Source organism: Equus caballus, chromosome 6 (assembly GCF_041296265.1).
Source record: "Equus caballus isolate H_3958 breed thoroughbred chromosome 6, TB-T2T, whole genome shotgun sequence".
Lineage (NCBI taxonomy): Eukaryota > Metazoa > Chordata > Mammalia > Perissodactyla > Equidae > Equus > Equus caballus.
Genome location: NC_091689.1, coordinates 87,894,498 through 87,915,006, shown reverse-complemented (window position 1 = coordinate 87,915,006; position 20,509 = coordinate 87,894,498). Strand labels below are relative to the sequence as shown.

Sequence of the window (20,509 nt, the reverse complement as noted above, 5' to 3'; positions counted from 1 at the left end):
CTCTGTTGTCCTAGAGCTGGGACATCACTTTTTCCCTTCCCTTCTACTGCCAGGATCCTCCTTCTCTGGCTTGGGATGCCCCAAGACCGAGGGAGAAGATGTCTGTCTGGTAATCCTCCTGCTTGTCAGAGCCACTCAGGGAGAGAAGAGCGCTGGGGGAGACGATCAAGAGCCTGGGGCCTTCGCAGGTAGGGAGGAGACGGCCAGGCAGGCCTGGCAGAAGCTTTGCTAAATGGCACGTCCTCACGCTCCCATTTCCTGCCAGATCCTGACTTCAGCTCTTCTTGTTCCACCAGCAAGTCCGAGGTTCAGCCACATCGCGTCACCTCTGTCCCCTGGGCCCCCTTCCAGCCCTGCTGGGGTTTACGGGGTTTATGCCCCCCTCCCTTCCCCTGCCTGGCCCAGCTCCACCAAGTCAGTCAGTCCCAGGTCCCAGGATGAGCCTCTGGATTGTGCAATTCTGATTCAGAAGCAGAACCAGGGTCTCCCCACTATTGAGAATCCTTGCTGGGCTCTAAAACACATCTCTCTTGCTTAAGTTACTTCCTTTGGCTTGAAAACAGGGAGGGGGGTGTTGGGAACAGGCTGGGTGGAGAGGCAACTTCAAGGAGACAGCGGGGGAGGAGAGGACAGGGCTGGAGCTGTGCCGGGAGACGCAGGGCTGGCCCTCGCCAGGAAGAGGACGAAATGATTAGGAAATTCGGAGTGGAAGTGGGAAGCGAAAGCACCAGGATGTGGGGGGCCCAAGGCCAAAGAGAGGGCTGGCTAGAGCCCCCTAACATTCTGACACACTGTGGGTGAGAAAGGCCACGGAAGGGGGTGGCTGGCTCCCATCCCTAGTCTGGAAGTGTTCTGTAGGCAAGGCTGAGAGGCCGAGAGGGCCTGGGGTGCCCAGTTCGGTGAGAGGACAGCTCCCCGTCCCGCTGCAGAAGCCACTTCCTCAGAGGGGCTGCTCTCTGCTGCATCTCTGCCTCCCCTCTAGACAGATTATGACCCCATTTCCTGTTAGGATTTTAAACACACACACACACACACACACAGAAGGAAAGAGGGAGGGAAAAGTGAAGTTGGCCAGCTGGACTTGGGGACCCATTTCACAAGCTTGCTGCCTGCAGCCTAGGGGGCCTTTTCTGGGCCTCCCTGCCTACCTCCTCCTTCTCAAGCAGCATGGTACAGGGAAGAGACCCTAGGACCCCCAAGGACCCCTCTAGAGCATCCTCTCCTACATAGTCTAAAACTAAGTGACTTCAGCAAGCTTCATGTCCATCAAGGCCCTATTTGCAACCTCAGAACCACCCCTCACCACACACACCTGCCCAGGCCCCACTCTTGCAGCCTGCCCTCATTCTCTCCCCAGTGGAAACATCCTCAAAGCTAAGGGAGGACAGGGCAGAGGAGTGCAGCCCAGACGCTGAAGGACTGGGGGTGGGGTGGGGTCAGTAGACTTGACCTCCAGCCCTGCCCAGGGGTAGCCCTGCTGGGGGCTGGATGGGGCCTGAGGGTTCTTGAGAGGGCGCTCAGAGGTGGGGGGATAGGGTGGTCAGACCAGGCCCGGTTCTGGTAGCATCAGGCCTGTTGACTCCTCTGGGCCTCAGTTGCCAGAACTTTAGTCTTTTGGGTATCACTTCCAAAATGCTTGCCATCTTTATATACAGCGTGCATAATCAGTTACTTACTATTTCTTTAAATCAACTCACTTTCCTTATTTTGCTACACCCTAAACAATCTATGAAATCATAGATTCGATATGCTGGTTACAGGAGTTTCCTAATGGGTATTAAATAAAAACATAACTATAACAATAAAAAAAAATTCATGTCCATGTATGACCTAAAATCAAGGCGTCTGGCTTTGGGAAAGGCAGTAATAAAACGGAGGGCTCAGCCTCGGTCCTCGCCAAGGGTCTCGTTGCTCTCACTATCATGTTCTCCAGTCACGGAACCAGAGTCCTCAGAGACCTCCCCGTCCTGGGGGGACAGTGGCGGAGGGGAGGATGGGCCCTGGGGTGACATCCCAGGACGGAGGGGAAGAGATGAGGGCTGAGTCCCCAAGACCCATGCCGATCCAGGCCAACGAAAGATGCGCTGAGGAAGAAGGGTTGGCAGCCCGGGCTCGGTTAAGGGAGGAAAGCGCGAGCGTCCCCACGCGCACACTCACTCACACCTTTCAGACCACATGAGGACGTCGGTCAGAGCAGGTCTGGCTCACACACGCCCCAAGACCCACGTGAAACAGGCTCACTTCCTGGCCTCCTTCCTTCTTTCTATTCTATTTATGTTCCAGAGTTTTCTCTGGGGCAAGCTCCCCCTTCTTCCCACACCAGCAGGCGGGCTTCTCTCTGCCTGGCCTCTTGGCCCCTCTCGGCCTCTTGGCCTCTGGGCTCCAGCACCTCTCAATTGTCAGACTCCTCCCTCCTGCATGGGGCTCAGCCTAGGAGTCCGATGGAGGCCACAGTCATAGCCAAGAATGGGATGACTGCAGGGAGGGCTCCCCCAGAGGGCAGAGAGAAAGCAGGAGAAAGCAGCAGCCTTTCTTCTTCATCCCCCTGGGGGAGCTAATTACAGGCCAGCAGCCCACTGCACAGGTGAGTGTCTGGGACCAGACACCCGCACACCAGGGCAGGCTATTCAGCCTCTCCTGGGAAAGGGGATGAACTGGGGATGGGGGGAGGGTGCTAGGGGGAGGGACACTTCTGACATCCTCAGCTCAGGGCCCATAATTAGTTTGTGGGATGGGAGCAAAACAACCATCCTCAGGGTGACAGCCAGACATTCAGGCGGCATGGGGCGTGGGGTGGAGACAGGGCAGGAAGGAAGGGCCAGAGGCTGGGGCAAGAGGAACCCACTCATTCACCCCATTAGTATTTCTCCCCAGAACTCTGGCCTCTCTGGCCTCCTGGACTCTGCCCCAGAGGGGCCCCGTGAATCTAGCAGACTGGGAGGCAAGGCTCTGTTTGCCAAGGGAGGGGGGCCTGCTTGAGGTTATTTCCTGCTTCTCCTTGGGAGGAAGGCAGGAGAGGGGCCAGGCCAGAGCAAAAGCTGAGAAGGCTCCATCAGGGCCCCTCCACCCAGCCACCTACCCTTGAGCCCGTCATCTGGCCCTGAGGCAGAGCCAGGGAGGGAACTGCCCTAGCTGTCTGCCCAGACAGGCCTGTTGGGTGGAGCCATAGACAAGGAGCAGGGAGAGGGCAGCTGTCTCACGGGGTTTCGCCCCAATCCTACCCTATCTGCCATGAAGATCCTCGAGCTGCCCACCCCTCAAAAGCTCAGGCGTGGCAGCCCCCAGCCCAGTAATCCAAGGAGGACATATGTCTCATCACAGGTGAGCCTTGGTCACCAACAGCCCGAAGACACCATTGGGATGCTCCGGAGGGACTAGAGCCGAGGTGTGGACCATATGATGAAGCTGCAGAGGGTGAGGGCTCCCAGAGGAACCCCTGCTCCCCCCAGAACTAAGCCCTGTGTCCTCCTGGGACCTTGGTCTTCTATGGGGATCATCATACAGAACCCAATGAAGGAATTTAAAGATCTTCTAGACAGGCCCGAAGTTCACAACCCTAAACCTCGTGTGTGCTGGCCTCTAGTCACCTCCAGCTTTCACTTCAATTTATCTGACGTGAACAGACAAGCTCAAACCCATTATGCAGATTAGAAACCAAAGCAGAAACAGGGAATTCTGGTTTACTCAAGGTCATAGATCACGTTACCCTCTCCCTGGGGGTCAGATCAGCCACAGGCCAGAAGTCCCCTCAGCCCTGTGGTGCACTTCCTGGAAATGTGATGGTGCCAGATGTTTTGTTTGTTTATGTAACAGCATCTGAGATGAGCAAGACTGCTCCAGGCAGTGGATCTATGCCCTAGCCCATCCCCAGTGTCAGCCCTTCTTCCACCCTAAGACACCAAAGTACAGCCTAGCGAGGGAGCCTGAATGGAAACATCTGGATATCAAAACGCTCGCACAGCCCCAGCGCTCACTGCTCCTCTTCTAGTCTCCTCCACTGCCCCCCAGAAACAGCTGCAGGACCCCTGCACCCAGACTACAGCAGGGAGTCCACTCTGCCCCCAAGGGAAACGGTGGAACATGGAGACAGACCCAGCCAGACCCTGGCTCCTTTGCCCTCAGCCACAATTTAGCAAGGCTCCCCCAGGCTCCAGGCCCCTTCTTTCCCTTGTCCTAGCTCCTGCTGTGCGGGAAAGCCCCTCTCAAATCTAATCAACGCTGCTCTTTCTAAGAAGGGACAGTCCCTGGTCTCTGGAGATTGACCAGTCATTGCCCTCTTAGCCCTCACTTCTCCTGCTAGGCCTTCCTTAGCTCTGCACCGGAAATATGGAAGCCATCCAGAGACTCGACCCAGAGAGAGGGGAGGAAACACAGCTATGACTCCGCCTCTGTCCCAAACAGGCGTCATCACGTGCAGCCCCCTGCCCTGGCCTCAGTCGGGGGCTTCTTGTTTAGGCTCCCGCCCCACAGAGGGGTGGTCCTGTGTAATCCTTTGCCTCTCTCCCAGACAGGCTCCATCCTGCCATCTCTCCTGCCCTCCCCAGCCCTCCAAGCTGGAGACTCACGGTGCAGGCTGAGGGAGATGTTGATGGTGTGCTCATCCACGAAGCCCTTCAGGCCTGGCATGCGGGCACACTTGAGCTGCGTCTGGGCAGCACTGTCCCCAACGTGTACCCAGCACACGGTCTCGTTGGCATAGCTGAAGTCCATGGCTGTGGTCTGCCGCGTGCTAGTGGGTGTGATGGTAGACACCTGGGTCCCACTCAGGTATGTAGCCAGGATGTTCTGGGAGTTGGCAATCAGCAGCACAGCAGGCCGGTCTACTGGCTCTGCAGATGGAGGAGAGAAGCGTGGATGCAGCAAAGAGGCCCTAGGACCTCATCAGGGAATGACGCTGAGGGTGCCTAGCACTGAGGCCCCAGGCAGCCCCACCTACCGTTCTTGGCCTTGCAGGAGCGGTTGTCTGGCTGCAGCAGGTACCCTTCCACACAGCCACACGTGAAGGAGCCGTCGGTGTTGGTGCACAGCTGGCTGCAGGTGCCGTACACCGAGCACTCGTCAAAGTCTGCCGGGAAAAGGGCAAGAGCATGGTCACTTCCAGCGTGACAAGGGCAGGGAAGTGGGTGCCCTCAGATACCACCAGTGGGTGTGTCCACACCTACAGCTACTTTGGAGGACAATTTGGCAGAATCCATTACAACAGGAAATGTGCAAACTGTATCACCCAGCAAGTCCAGATGTGGAATCTACCCTAGAGGAATATCCACACCCGTGCACACCATCCGTTCGTTCAGAAAAGATTTCTTGAATATCTACTATGTGCCAGGGACTGTCCTAAGCTCTGGGGATCCGTCTGTGAGTAAAACAGATTCAAATTGCTGCCCTCATGAAACTAACATTCTGATAATGCAATATTGTTATTAAAATAATAAATAAAACAAAAAGGTAAATTATATCTTAGAGGTGCTGGTGCAATGGAAAGTGACTGGTGTTATGGAAAAAAAATCAAGCAAAGAAAGGGGACAGAGAACGCAGGCGATGGGGTGTGACTTTAAAGAGGCCAGGGATGGCCTCCCTGAGAAGGTGGCATTTGTGCAAAGACTTGAGGGAGGTAAATTTAAAACAGAAAAGTTGCATTGTTTGTGACAGAGAGAAACTGGGAATATCTTACTCATCAATAGGGAGATGGCCAAGTAAACTGTGGTAACAGTCATACAGCACAGCGGTTTTTGAAAGAACGAGGTAGATCTCTACATATTAACACGGAAAAATCTCCACAACATACTGAGTGAACAAATTGAAAAAAGATATGACCAGTATGATATTTATGTGAAAAAGAGCACACGCCCATCAACAGTACTTTCACTTCGATCTTCCGTGGGTTCATGTGTACAAATGTACAGAGAAATGCCTGGAAAGAAGACAGCAAACTGATAACAGAGTTGACCTCCAGAGAGATGGGAAAGGGACCAGAACTGAAGGGGATTTGACAAAGGGGACTTTGGTTTTATCTGCAGTGCTTTAATTTTTTTACAAGAAAACTCACATTTGACCTATATAATTTTAAGATGAATTTTTAAAAGTCTGGTGGAAGCAAGTGCTTAGGGCTCCAGTCGCGCCCTGGAGCTGTCGGGCATGCGGCCACACCTCCTCTCTGGCACCTTCCATCTTGTTTTCCCAGCTCAGCCAGGCCTGCTGGCCTGCCCCCCGGCCTGCTCCAGCACACAGTGCCTGCACCCACATACCTTTACAGGTCTTGCCATCCGCCTGCAGCTGGAAGGTGTTGTTGCAGTAGCAGGTGGGTCCGTTGAGTGTGGGGACACAGTGGTGCTGGCAGCCCAGGTGAGAACAGTGGCCTCGGAGCTCTGTATGGGGCAGGCGACACACACTCAGGCCCACAGACCCAGCAGCCACACCCAGACTGCAACCTTCCCCCGACTCCCACCAACCCCTCAGAAACCACCTCCAAGTCTACGGTGTGGATGGGCTTAGGAAGCATCCACTGTATTTTGCAAGTGAGGAACTGAGACGTGGAGAGGGTGTGAGACAGGCCCAAGGTTACACGGCCAATTACGGCTTAGAACCCACATGTCCCTGCTCTGGCTGCTCTGGACTCCCTCAGTCCCCTTGGAGAAGGGTTCTGGTAGTTTGTTGGGGTCAACAGGGAGCCGGGACAGTGAGTCTCACCCCTCCATATGCCTCTTGTCTGCACTGCCCAGGGACTACAGTGCTGGCTTCAGGGCCGAGGGTGAAGAGTGGGCATGGAATCAAGGCTTTCCCCATGGGACCCCAGCTCTGGTCGGAAGCACCCCTCCAACCCATCCCTTCAGGCCTGGAGGCCTCAGCGAGAAGGCCCAAGGTCCTGGTGGCGGATGGGAGGAGCAGCAAAACTGGATCCCTCGCGATCCTTCTCTAATCTTTCTCCTGCCACTGACCCACTTCCACAGGGGAGACAGACAGGAATGAGACAGGAGCAGGGAGAGGTGGGAGAGCAGCTGCCCCCCCAGACCAGCGACCCAATTAATGGCCTTGCGTGGGGCCAGGCGGCCTGGCCACAAAGACCCTTTTGTCCAGCTGCCTCACACCCCTGCTCCCCCCACCTAGGAGCTCAAGCTGCCCAAGATGCTAAGAGGTTCAGAGGTACTAAGCCTGCTAGGAGGAGCTGGGGTGGGGGGCAAGGCCCCACTTATTCCTTCTCCCCTCCACCTCCACCTGTGAGCCCAAATGTGCTGCCTGTCCAGGCTTCCCCAACAAAGGAGGGAAACAGTGTTTGTTCTGGAAAATCTAGAACAGACTTTCTCTTCTGGATATGGGGCAGAGGGGAGGAGGAGGTCCAACTTCTGTAATATCAGAGAAGGGAGTTCCAACTTTTGAGGCTTTTGAGGTTCTTGTTGTTTTTGATATTGAAAAGGTATTCAAAAGGAAGGGAACTTGAACACGCCCCATCGGTAAGAGGGGGTGTGCGCAGTAACTGAAGTCAGCCCCTCGGCCCACACTCTGCATCGCATCCCAGGAGCTTCAGACAAAAACATGCAAAATCAACCAAAGAAAAGGATGAAAATCTTCCACGAACTCCCTTGCTCCACACTCTCTGCCCTCGGTGAACAGGATCCACATGTCTCCTCCCACAGGCAGATGTTTTCTGACATGCATACAGGCACAGGACACGGTCCCCACCCTGGGAAGATGGCCCCCCACCCCCGGGCTTGCTGGGGCCTCACAAAGCCTGGGAGACCTTGAGGACAGCAGAAGGGAGAAGTCACTCTTCCCTGACTCGCAGGCCAGGGCTCCGCCTCCCCCCATGGGAATCCTCCCCCATTGCTCACATGTGACCCCGACTCTCCCTGGCCCGCGGGGACCTTAAGGGGAAGAACAGTGGGGCTGGGAACCCGAGCCGCAGGTGGGAGGGAAGTCTGACTTTTCATCCTAAGGTTCCCTCCCAGCCTGGGTGACTTTCCCATCAAGCAGCTTTGGGATGCCTCAGAGATCTGCCGTTCCTGGGGGATGTCTCAGAGGCACTGGCGGGGAGGCAGGTGAACAAAACTCCAGACCCCAGCCCCAGCTTCCATCAGCATCTGCTCTTCTCTGTTCACACTCAGGTTTCATGTAAGAAACCATTTGAAGAAAGGACCCCCCTATCTATAAAAGAAAATTATGAAAATACGGATCTAGTGTAAAGCTCTCATTTTATAGGTGGGAAACTGGAGTCTGGAGAGGGGTAGTGACTTGTCCAGGCACACACAGCCAGAGAGAAGCAGCCAGGCAAGGCCCATACCGAGGCCCACAGGGCTGCTGACCAAGCCCTACGCCCAAAGAGCCCACCCATTTGGGCTGCTGTCTGGTGGCAATTCTGTGCAGGGAAACAAGACAAGGCCTCACCCCCACTGAAGGTGTGAGGACAGTCCTCGGACAGCGGGCCTCCAAACCCATCAGGTGCCCGGCTGAGAACTCACCGCATCCACCTGGGACAGGGGAGGTGGAAGAGCCCTTACCTCGGCAGTGGGGGCCCTCGTCCGAACCATCTACGCAGTCCTGGACCCCATTGCAGAGGCGGGACATGTGAACACACAACTCGGTGCCCAGGCAATTGTGCTCGTTCGGCTGACATCGCTGAGCTTTACTCTGTGGACCTGGGGGCAGATGGAAAGGCTAGCGTGACCAAGCTGGCTATAGTGGCCATCTGGCCACATATCACTGGGGGAAGGGACTGAGACTGGGGTATCAGACACCTCCATTTTTTAGATCTCAGAAGGCCTCAGGGGCTGTTTATAGACTCTTCCGTGCCATTCCCAACAGTAGCCACACACCTGGGAGCAGCCAGGTGGAGGGAAGAACTGGGCCTTCAGCAAAGAGTCCGCTCCCCAAATGCCCCACCCCTATGTACGCCAACACCTCAACATTCTACACTCAGGAGACAGCTCAGGCTAGAAGTGAAAGGTTTTAATGAGCTGAGGAAAGCAGAGGCCATGGCAGAGAAGCTCAAATGATAAAGAACACCTCCTTCCCATGGCTCCCTGGGTCACTGAGCCTGGGCGTGAGAGTGAGACCACGTCTTCTAGAATGGCACTGCCCAATATAGAGCCAGTCATATGTGGCTATCGAGCACTGGAAATGTGACTAGTTCAAACTGTAAGTATAAAATACATACCGGCTTTTGAAGACTTACTATCACACACACAAAAGAATGCAAAAGATCTCATTAATAATTCTATATGAATAATATACAGGAATAATATTTTGGATACATTGGGTAAAACAAAATTAAAATTAATTTCACATGATTATTTTCTCCTTTTTTAACGTGGCTCCTAGAAAATTTCGAGATTGCATGTGTGGTTTGCATTACATTTCGCTATTCTAGACCCCCAACCCCAGAGCAACCCGCTGGGGGAAGGATTTGGGAAGGGTCAAAGGTTGTGGCCCACTGGTGATATCTCTGGTACTTCCTTTGTTGTCCAAGAAGATGGGCTGGGGGGCAGCAGGGTAGAGCTCCTCAGGGAATCCTAAGGAGGCCAGGTGGGCTAGGACCACTGCCCCTGGCTCCCAAGTCTGGACAGTGTGTGAGTGACAGCAACTGTGTGAGTGCACCTATCCACGTGCGCCTGGGTAGGAGTCTGCGTGCACAGGTGAGCGAGCTGTGGAGGGTGGAGTGGTGTGGAGGGAGGGGCCTCTGTGAATCTCCATGTGTGCTGGCGCTTCTGCTCTCAGGATGTGCATTTCCCTGTCCTTCTGGGAGTGAGTCTGGGTTGGCTTGTGAGTGTCCAGGGGCACTGGTCTGAGCGCAGGTTGTGTTTCTGCATCCCCATTTGAGAGTGTGACTCTGTGCTGCTGTGAGAATGCGTCTGTGTCAGCGTCTGCCTTTGTCTGTGTATGCCGGGTGGGGGGATGAGTCAGTGCCCAGGAGGGGCAGTCAGTGAGTGTGATGGAACCAGGAGTGGGTATGAGTGGGGACAGTGTGGGGACGTGTATAATGTGGGGTTTGCATCAAACTAAAGGAAAAATGGACAAAAAGAGCCAGATCCAGCCCCTCTGCCTGGCTTTCTTTACCCTAAGTCAGAAATGTGGGCCGGAAAGGTGGCATCAAACAAGAAGAGTCCAGGCTGAACCACGCTCACCATAGAGACACTTACAGAATAGCCACGGCCCCTGCCCCTCCGGAGCAGGTTATGGGGGTGAGGCCGAGAGAACTGGTGGCTCCCTTTCTGCCCCTAAAATTACCCCTGACAGTTATGAGTGAGGACAGGGGATGGGGCTGCAGCAGGATAAACCCAGGAGAGACAGGAGAGACAGATCTGGGAGCACAGGGCTGCCTATACCCTGATCCAGATTAGCTGGGCAGGAGAGAAGCTGAAGATGGAGACCCTACCACTCTGCCAGCTGCCCAGGACTCTGGGGTCCTGCCAGCAAGTCCTCCACCCCCCACTGGCAGGGTAAAGGCTGGGTGGGGACCTTTCTCCCAGTTTAAACAGCTGCCTCTGATTACACCACTTACTGGGGGCAGGGGAAGGCGGGGGTGGCGGGAAACGCACAGGGGTGGGGCTTCTGGTACAGACTGAGCAAGAGCGGGCGGCCTTTGGCCTGGGAGCCCGAGGACAGGAAGGGGACCTGGAAAGACCTGGGAGCACTTATCAAGGGTCAGGAGGCTCAGAGGCGGGAAGAAGAGAGATGAGCTGAAAGGGAAGGGGGTCCAGGCTCTCCAGCAAAGCTTTTCTTCCACCGAAGCTGTCAGCCCAGAGAACACAGTCTCTGGCAGGCTTGGGGGTGTGCAGCTGAGGGAGCAATCCAATGCGCCATTTCTGAGCACACCAGGCACCATGCCGGGTACTTTGAAGAGGGGGAGAGGACAGTTTTAGCTGTGTCACGGCCAAACAACCCCAGAGCAAGGTCCACACAAGGCCAGAGATCAGCTGTCCTCATCCCAAACTGCCCGGGCCAAGAGGAAAAGGGACAATTCAGGGGTTTGAGGGGAGGGATCCAGAAAAGATACTTACAGATCTCAGGGGCCTCATCAGACCCGTCCGGGCAGTCCCTCTCACCATCACACCGCCAGCCCTTCGAGATACAGGTGATCTGGTCTCTGCAGGCAAACTGCTTGGGGCTGCAAGTCTTAGGGGCTAGGGGCAAGGAAAGAAAACAGGGGTGTAAATGGCAGATAGAGGCCAACTCTAAGGCCCTAAGGCCCCCAAGGCTCCTCCTCCTCCCCAGCAGCAGTCCACTCCAAGCCACAGCCGAGTGCCTAAGGTTGCAGGTGGCTGTGGGGCGCTCCTGGAACACTGTGTACCTGTGATGGATGAGGGGAAAGATGCAGGGGGCAGATTTTACTGTCCCCCCAAAAGCCCCCAAGGCTGCCTGTCCAGTGTGCCCCTCCTCCAGCCCTTAGGGTCAAAGCCCTTGCTGTTCTCCATTACTCTGGTCTGACAGCAGCATCCCCCGGCACTGCGGACTGAGAGTGACGGTGAAGGATGGGGCAGTTAGGCCTTTGACATGTTTTCTCTTTATCTTCCTCTCCCTCCCACTAGAAGCCCAGAGCGGGTCTTTTCTAACTTCTCTTCTGCTCTTCCTTCTGGGATACTCCTGGTCCTTGGAACTCATCATCTCACCCATCTCCAACTCCTAACCACCAGGACCCTGGATGAGAAGTATGGGGAGGGGTGTGCCTTGGGCACGGTGGTGGCTTGGAGATGGTACAGGAGGGCAAGGCTGGGCAGGGCAGGGTAGGGCAGGGTGGAGAGCCTGCCTCCACCTCCATTCTCTAAAGAGACAGCCTCCCTTGCTGGTTAGACCTCAGGGAGGACTTCCAGCAGATGCTCTCAGAGGTAAGAGGCACCTAAGATGGCTTAGGATGACAGAGCAGGAGAGCCAAGGCAGGGGGATGGCTGGCGTGACCGGTAGGAGCTGGTTTCAGCCCAGCCAACTCGTGAAGTTACTAAATCCAGGACCTCTTGGCCCTATCCCCTCACCCACCCGCCTCCCTCTGCTCCTACCTCATTCTCTTTCCTCATTCTTGGAGGAGGAATTAAGAATTGTAACACTAACTCATCGTGGGCTCAGTATGTGCCCGGAACTGTGGTAAACCAATTCTTTCCATGTATCGGCTTATTTAATCCTCCCCACAATATGACAAAGTAGGTACAACTAACACTGTCCTCTCACAGATGAGGAAACCGAGCCTCAGCGAGGGTGGGGTCGCACAGCAGGCGAGTGACTAAACCAGGACTCAGACCAAAGGAGCTGACTCTCAGCTTTTACCCCGTGCAGGCCGCACCAGTCTCCCGTTCCCAGCACGGGACAGTCTGGAGCTGTTCCTTGCACCCCACCACCAGGTCCTCCATGGGAAGAAAAGTCCCCATTCTCCTTCACCCACACTCAGTCTCCCAGGCCTTCCTCGCCTTTTCCTCGGCCTGTGTCAGTTCCATTTCCATTCAGCTGGCAGGCACTGAAGACCAGCTCTGTGCCGGGCCCTGCCCTAGGGGGAGCGAGATGCCCCCTAAGGAGCAACAGTCCCCTGGGAAGACAGCTGTACATAACTAGCTGGAATGCAGAGCAGAGCGAGCTCAGGGATGGGAGGGAGGGTAAGTAAAGTGTGTCAGGGCTCTGAGCAGGGAGGGACGGAGTCTGAGGGGGGCCACGCCGAGATGTCCTCCCTCCCTAACCCCCATCTCTGGCAGAGGGGACTGCACTCAGGCCCCTGGCCAGAATGAGAGCCGAGTTCAGGAAACACATCAAGGATAGCCTGGCCAGGCCCCCCCGGAGTCCCCCTCTCCTACCCCCCACCCTGAGCAGTGAATAAAGGCCCCTTGAGGAGGTGGATAATGCTGAGTTCATTGCCCCAGTGGGCCAGCTGTGAGGTCTTCCCAGGGAAACAGCCCGCCAGCCTAGTTAGCATGCCGGAGAACGGTCCTCTTCCCCTGGCCAGCCTCTTCCCCTGGCCAGCCGAGACTGGCTGGGGGGGGGGGGGTGGGGCTGGTGGTAGAGGGGGCTGGAACGGGACTCAGAGGCAGATGGGCTTTTTAGAGCCCAGAAATGGCCCCCATGCCACCCCACCCCCAACCTGGACCTAGTCCACACCCTCACTCCTCCCCAGGGCAGAACTCACAGCCCGGGCCTGAGGTCACTGGTTGGTCACTCCCCTCCATGCCGCGCCCCAGCCACGATCCCCCCTCCTTTGGCCCTCACTTTGTCCCCCCGCTGTCCCCCACCCCCATTTTTGGCCTGAACTCGACAGAGGAAACAGCAGCTGGCAAACTCCGAAAGCTGGAATGAGAGAGATTCACAAACCAGATGTGCTCTTGTGGAGGGAGGGGAGTGGGGGATGGGGAAAGTGAAAGGAAGAGGAGGTTCTGGGCCCCATCCCACAGTAGCATCTCTTCAGGCCCGGGGTGGAGGGACTGGGGGTGCACATCTCCCAAGGGCCAGGGCAGTACAAGGATTGTGGAGAGATATGTGAAAGAACTTCCTTCCTGTCAGACATGGTGGAGAAAGCCCCAGGAATCTTGCGTTTGAAGGTTGAGGCCTGTCTTTGATTTCCTTCAGGGGAAAGAGGAGGAAAGAAACAAATAACCTACTTTGGGGCAGTCTACACAGCTAAGGGAAGCCTCACTCTGAGGTGGGAGGGAGCTGGAGTGGGGGTGGGGTAGGAAATTTGTAATCTGCTTAGAGCCACCAGCCAACCCCACTGCCCTCAGCTGAGCCTCTGCATCTGATGCCAGCACTCAGAAAACCCACCTTTGTGGCCTGCAGCTTAGATGAGGGAAAAACATGGCCCTAAGTTCGGGAGCAACTACCGGCCTCCCCTGCCTCCCGCCCCTCATGAGAACTGGGGCTTCCTAATGCTATAAGCTAACGCTTTTCAACATGGTCACTATGTGTCAGCGAAGGGTCTGAAACCCTTTGTACATATTTATGCATTTAGATCCTCACAACCCTGTGGGATGGGTACCGTTGCAATTCCCATCATACACATGAGGAAACTGAGGCACAGAGCAATTGGTAACTGAACAGATGGTTTCCTCATTGGCCATGATGCTGGGGCTGGATGAGGAAGGATGAAGAAAGGAAAGGAGACTATTTTGGTCCTCTTGCACTGCAGTGTGGAGGGACTGTAGGGGTGGTAGTGGTCTTCAGGGCTCCTCAGAGAGGAGGGGAGAGGCTGGAGAAGACAGAGTGGGACAAGAAAGAGACAGAAGAGGGAAGAGAGAGGAGGGAAAAGAAGGAAGAGAGGACTGAGTGAGGTTGCAGAGAGAACGCCAGGACACAGGGGCCGTCTGTTCTCAGCTTTGCCCGGAGATGAATGTGACCGCCATGCTAACTCTGGCCAACACCCCTGCCCCCTCTCAAACCCAGGCACTCGGCCCAGCCATGGCCCCCAGGGCCACCAAGCTGGAGCCAGGACAGGAGGTGTAGGGTTGGGTATGCATCCAGACACAACACGGACCCCAGTGCCCCGTTTGAGCCTTGGCTGTCGTCCTCTGTCCCATTCTGGGACCTTGGGGTGGGGTGCGGAAGAAGGGCGAGAGTGCCTGGCCAGAGAAGAGAGGGGGACAGGAAAGTACAGGCCCTGAGGAATCTTCTCCAGAGGAGGGGACACATCTGTTGATCCCTTGGGAGCAGTGAGGGAGAGGAAGAGAGGTGAGACCTCAGATGGTGTTTCCTAAAGCACTGGAGACTTGAGGCAGGAAAAGCATGAAAGAGACCCTTGAGGCCCTTTCCCGGAGCGGCCACAGCAGAGGGAGAGATAGGCTGTGCGTGTGGGGGGGGGATGTTTTCTAAAGGGAACCACATGATATATCTAAGGGAACAGAGGAGCCAGGGGGTGGTCAGGGAGTGGGGGACAGAGTCTGCAGGAATCTGAACTTTCAAACAGATGGGGTGGGGCGGCAGGGGCCTCCCAGACCCAAATGGAGAGCTTTTCACTGAATTTTATGTATTTTGGGTGTTACCCGGTGGCTGCTTCCCCGCAGCTCAGCAAGGCTCAGACACATTTTTGTCATTCCTGAGTCTGGGCCTCTGCTTTGCGGCCTGGACAGACGGACAGACAGGATGGCTTGGACTGCCGGGGGAGGGGAGGGTCTCCCCCTCCATCCTGAGTCAATATTGACTCAGCAGGACATTAGCCTGACCAGTGACCTCCCCACCATTTTTCCTTTCCCCACAAGTAAAATCCAGACCCCTCAAATGCCTCCGGAGGTCATCCTATCTCTCACCAGGCCTTCACAAGCCCTCCCCCTACCCCCAACACATACACACACGCACAGGCACATGCACAGTGCTCAGTAGAGGTAAAAGCTCTAAGCTCCTGACCCATCCCCCACAGCTTTCTCCAGTTCTCGGGCTCCTGGTCATGAGGAAGTTCTGCCAGAAGTCTAACCTCCCTCTTTCCTTCGGGAATATCTCCCGTCCCCCTTGTACTTAGCCCACAAGGGGTATCAAGTTCCCTTCTTCCAGAAACATTCTTTCCAAAATCATTCCCAAAATTAGTGGAGGGGGAAGAAGAACTTGGAGGAAAGTGGAGGGGGAATGGCAAACTGACTATTCTGAGTCTGGCCCTGCAGGGGAAGAATAACCCCCAAATAGCGAGGCAGGAGCTGAGGAGCAGGGGACAGCCCAGGAGAGACTCCTGCTCGCTGGGAACTTTCAGGATACCAAGAGGCCTGGATGGAGATCGACACAGACAGGCAGAGACAAAGCAAGAGACAGAGACCGAGAGAGACAGGCCAGAGAATCCACGAAGGATGAGCAATGGGAGAGCTGAACCAAGAGGATGAGAGACAGAGGTTCGGGGAGGCCAAGCTTGCACAGACCAATGACAGACAGACAGACAGGCAAAAAAGGCAGGAAAGGGTCTCAACCCAGAGGTTGTGAAGATAATGACACAGTTGTCTTTGATTGCACCCGCAGAATGACACCCCCCCACCCCCGGAGACTCAGAGTAGGGTGGGGGCAGCATATATCCTGACTTGGGGAGACAGAATCCCAGCCCTAGCAGTGTCTGAGCTGGAGAGACCCAGCACAGGGGCTACTGCCTCCCACAGAACCCGGAAGGTGAGAGGAAGGAAGCCCAGAGAGCTTCAGTCCTGGAGGCCAAGCCTCCGACAGACCCTCATCTCCCCTGAGGAAGCACGAGGGACAAATGCACCCCCCCTTTCCCAGGGAGGTTTTACACTGGTGCCTGGGGCCACTGCACCGGAAGCACTCCAAAGCCAACTGCTTCCTTCTCCAAACAATGCAGGATCCTGCTCACTGGGCTGAAATCTGGGACTGAACACAGGGACTAGGTTCTCCAAATGCTCACCCCCAGCACCCAGCTGCACTAGGTCAGGGACCCCCACGTGGTCCCGCTCAACTGCACCCAGATTCCCCAAGGGTGATGAGCCCCATCCAGAGCTGGAGGACTTGAATGCTGGGGAGACCACAGAGTTCGGGGGACCCTGAGAAGAGACTACTGAGGGGGAATAAGCCCTACGCTTGGGGTTCTGATGTGCAGAGGCTGAGACTGCCGCAGGAGGAAAGAAAGTTAGACCTGAGTAAGGAAGGGCTTCCCAAAGGTCAGGAAGGAGTTTTGCTGAGTTGGGGGGATTTGGACAGGATCTGGCTCTGGCCAGGGCCCCAGCTGACATGCTTAGGAGGCCCAGTGATGGGGGACTGGTTGGGGGCAAAATCATATGAAGAAAATGGAGGAAGGGGAGCACGACTGGAAGAAAAAGAAGTCTTGTGAAACAGCCTCAAACATCAAACTATCCCTCCAACCCCAAATCAATGTTCTACACCTCTCTACTTTGAAAGACAAGGGTGGGGCAGATGTTCAAGGATCTGAGCCTGACCAGCGAGAAAGGAGTTTGGAGCCTTCTCTCAGAGCGCCAGGAGGCCAACACCTCAGCCTCATAACTCCCTGCAACTGGGCAGCTTGAGTGATACCTGGTAACACAGCGGCTCATGCGGGGTGTGTGTAGGGGGAGGAGGGGAGCGCAGTCAGGCTCCTTCTCTACAAAAGGTTCCGAATCTCTGCAGAGGCCTCAATAACCCCTCTTCCCATTTCCCACCCCATCTGTTTTCCATCCCCTGCCCCTCAGCAAGTACACTCGATTCTGTCTACTAGCGGAGAGTGACATTGCTCCCGAAAAAGAAGGGGCCCCTGGGGGTGGGTTCAGGCACAGCAGAGAAGGCAGAAGAGGTGGGGAAGGCCCCCTGGGCTGCTCCCCAGAAGGGAAAGCATCAAGGCCTGCAGCACCAGCAGGAGGAAGGTTAGACACTAAGTCAGGTGAGCTGAGGCCAGGAGGTCTCCTTCTCTGGAAAGCAAAGGAGAAAGTTCGGTGTCTGAGGGCCTGAGGCATAAAGGCAGGGGTAGGGATCTCCTAGGCTGCCCTGGAAAGCATTGGACCTACAGGTCTGTGCCATACCCCCCTTCCCACCCCCCAGAGTGGGGTGGAACCGATGATTCATATTCCCATCCCCAGCGGAAGAACAGTAGGGTTTGGGGAGGGGTCCTCTCCTTGGGGCTTTGGAGAGAGTTTGGTTTGAGCTGGATCACAGCTGTCAACTGGGTGGAAATTTTAAGAAAGGGTAGGGAGACAGCTAAGGAGAACATGTTCAGGCTCCCTCTTCCACTAACCACTAACCAACTTGGTGTGGCAAACAGAACTGCTTTAGAACCCTGGAGGTGAAGCTCCCGGCCATTCAGGCCATTTATGACTGGGGAGGACTATTTTTGCTCTGCACAGAGGGCACCCCCCCCCCCCCCCGCCACCTCCTGCCGCCTTGCTTCTGCCTAACTTTATCCACCCTTCATCATGGGGCTCCTGATGGATCTCTCTCTTTTTCTCTAGAATTTTTTTTCTATCCCTCCCAGAAGCTGCTGCACCCAAATCTCTCTGTCTCAGTTTCCCCTCCCACCTCACAGGGCAGAGAACAAGAGAAAGAACACGCATACTGAGGAAGTGATGGGCAGGGACTGGCTGTGGGGGCTGCTCTGAGGGCGTTCAGCGCAGAGCCCCTTTCCTCCTCTTGGGCAGATAATTGAGGCAGTGTGGAGGGCGCAGACAGTCCCCAATATGGCATATGTGAGGGCCACTGAATATACTGTCTCTCTGGGCACAGCTACTTCCTGACCCCCTAGCCTCCCTCCCCAAAACTGAAGCAAGTTGGGGGGCGGGGAGAAGAGGGAAAGAGAATCTGGTTTCAGAGAAAAACTTTCCCAATCCCGACCTGGCAAAATTTAGAAGATGGAGGAGGGGTGCATGATGGGACTGGGCCTAGTTTTTTTCCCCGGATGAGAGGACTAAAATGACGGGAAGGGATGAGATCCCACCCTTTCTCAAATCAGGGGCCCAGCCCAGCCCAACCCCATCACCCCAGCTCAAAGCTTGGGTAAGACTTGAACTAATGACTCACAAACAGGCAAAAAAATAGCTAACATAAAAAGGGGAGAAGGGGTACCTCATTTTCCCAAAAGGACACAGTTCTACCCCAGCCTAACTGCAGGATACAAAGGCGGGGGGGGGGGGCGGGGGGGGAGGATGTGGAAATAAACAAATCTACCAAAGGAGCAGGGAACTTGGGGGTGGGGGCATGGCCATAACCCCCATCCAACCTCCAACTCTCCTTCCATTCCAAACTGTGATCAAGCCAGGAGTCACGGAGAAAGCAGCCTTCCTTCACCCTCCCACCTCTGCATTCCAGGCCATTCTCCAGTCCCCTTCCCCAATGATGACATCTGACGTTTTTCATCTCAAAGCTCCCAGGAATTAAGAAGGAAAATTCAAAGTCACATAGCATCGCCTGCCCCCCCTACCCTCCGCCCCCCAACACAGCTCCATTCAGGCTGCTGACAGAGGCCCTGGAGGGGGAAGTGCCCACTTCGGAACCCAGACTGGCAGCCGGCTGGATCCTGGACCCAGGCCTCCAAGCCTGGTCTGCCAGCCCAGATTCCACACCCAAGCAGGGGGCCCTCCCGGTGGCCCTGCCTCTCCCCACCCACAGCCTTCCCGGGGCCTGGCTGCCCTCTGCCCAGCGGGGCACCCCTGACCCAGCTCTCCCTTCCAGATTCAGAGGCCACTGCAAAAGGCCCCCCGTCCCCTTTTGCAGTCGTACATTGCAAATCCGGATTCCTTCACAATTCAGATCGGGGTGGGGGGGGGGGGTGGAGGATGTAGGGGAGGCAGAGGCCCTCCCCAACCAGAAATAGGAAAAGAAGGCCTCTCAATCCCGGGATCAGAAAACGGGGGAGCCCTCTTCTCCCTTCCCAGGCCTCTGGTCTTTGTTTGGGCTGGGGGGTCCCGGAAGCATCATTTGCCCAGTGCCCCCATCCTTCAAATCGTACCCCCATCCCCACCCCAAGTCGGGCCGCTGCTGTGTCAGCTGGACAGGGATAACAAAAGGCACCCCCTCCCGCGTCTCCCTTCCCCATCCGAACGCAGGAGCGGGGGCTGGGGAGTGGGTGTCCCCAGGGGTCCAAGGGGGCCGCGGAATCTCACTTACCGTCAATAGCGGCCGCGACCAGAGCTGAGAGCAGGGGCAGCAGCAGCAGCGGCGGCGGGGTCAGCATGGTGTGGACTGATGCAAACAGCAGCCCCCTCCCCTCTGGTCCTGCTACTTCTCGCCCCCCCCCAATTGGGGGGTCCCCCTTTTCCCTCCTTTTGCCCCTCCTCCTTCTCTATTCTTATCCTATCCTTCGGCAAAGCACACCAGGGGTGTGGGTGAAGAGGTAGAGTTAGCAGCCCCTCGGGGAGGGCCTGCTGACGGGGGTGCGCCCTCTGCCCCCAAATCCAAAACCTTCACCCCCTGCTTTTCTCTTCGCTCCTCTCTCCCACTCCCCGGGCGAAGCTCACAGCCCCATCTCCGAGCCGCCTCCGGCTGCAAAAATGCACAATTGGGAGGAGGCGGGGTGGGGGGTGGGGGGCGTGGACCGGGTGGGGGAGCCTTTGGAAGGGGCCTGATGGAGCTCTAGGGGCTCCCCTCGTTTCCGCCTCCTCAGTGCAAGGGCCTGGAGCTCGCACCACTGTTCCCCGGACTGAGGTGCCGCGGGGCGGGCTGAGGGGGGAGAGGGAGGGGACGGCTGGAGGGAGGGAGAGAAGGGGCGGGGAAAGAAAAAAAGGTTGGGGGGGGGCAGAAAGAGCTACGCGGCAATCCTGAGATTGCGCATGCGCCGATTTGGCGCGCTGCCCTGGGGAGGGGGAGTCAGAGCAGAGACAAGGTTTGGAGCGCTGGCCAGCGGTCCGAGAGTGGGGGTCTCTGGCCCTGCTAGCCGCTTTGGGGCCTGGAGCGCCCTCTTCCCTGACTGACCTTTCTCCTTCGCGCTCCAGGGAGCTGAAGGGGCGATGGGCGGATTGGGCGGTGGGCGAAGAGAGCTGAGCGACTTCTCTTTGAAACTCGGTGTCAAGCCCTAGGATTTCAGGCCCGGTCTGGGGATCCAGGACCCAGAGGTCCGGGACGAGGCCTGATTTCCTCGGGGAACCCTGACTGTGCCTCCCCTGCTGGCGTGGGGGCAGGGGCCGCCAGTCCGCGGGGAAGATAC

The 20,509-nt window shown here is 56.3% G+C and overlaps 1 protein-coding gene and 1 long non-coding RNA gene across 2 annotated transcripts in view; one reads left to right on the top strand and one right to left on the bottom strand.

Annotated features, from left to right (window-relative positions):
- Positions 1-20,509, bottom strand: part of LRP1 (LDL receptor related protein 1) — a 77,903-nt gene extending 57,394 nt beyond the window's left edge. Inside the window, exons 1-6 of the mRNA XM_023643837.2 lie at positions 19,474-20,509; positions 10,992-11,114; positions 8,493-8,630; positions 6,246-6,365; positions 4,937-5,065; positions 4,566-4,829 (exon numbers count right to left, since the gene is read on the bottom strand). Of these exons, the coding sequence (XP_023499605.1) occupies positions 4,566-4,829; positions 4,937-5,065; positions 6,246-6,365; positions 8,493-8,630; positions 10,992-11,114; positions 19,474-19,540 (841 nt within the window). The 5' untranslated portion in view covers positions 19,541-20,509. The remainder of the gene's footprint in view (positions 1-4,565; positions 4,830-4,936; positions 5,066-6,245; positions 6,366-8,492; positions 8,631-10,991; positions 11,115-19,473) is intronic.
- On the top strand, positions 2,283-4,767 carry LOC138924840 (uncharacterized). Its single transcript, XR_011440148.1, has 3 exons — positions 2,283-2,584; positions 3,322-3,414; positions 4,512-4,767. It is a non-coding gene; the product is annotated as an uncharacterized lncRNA (long non-coding RNA).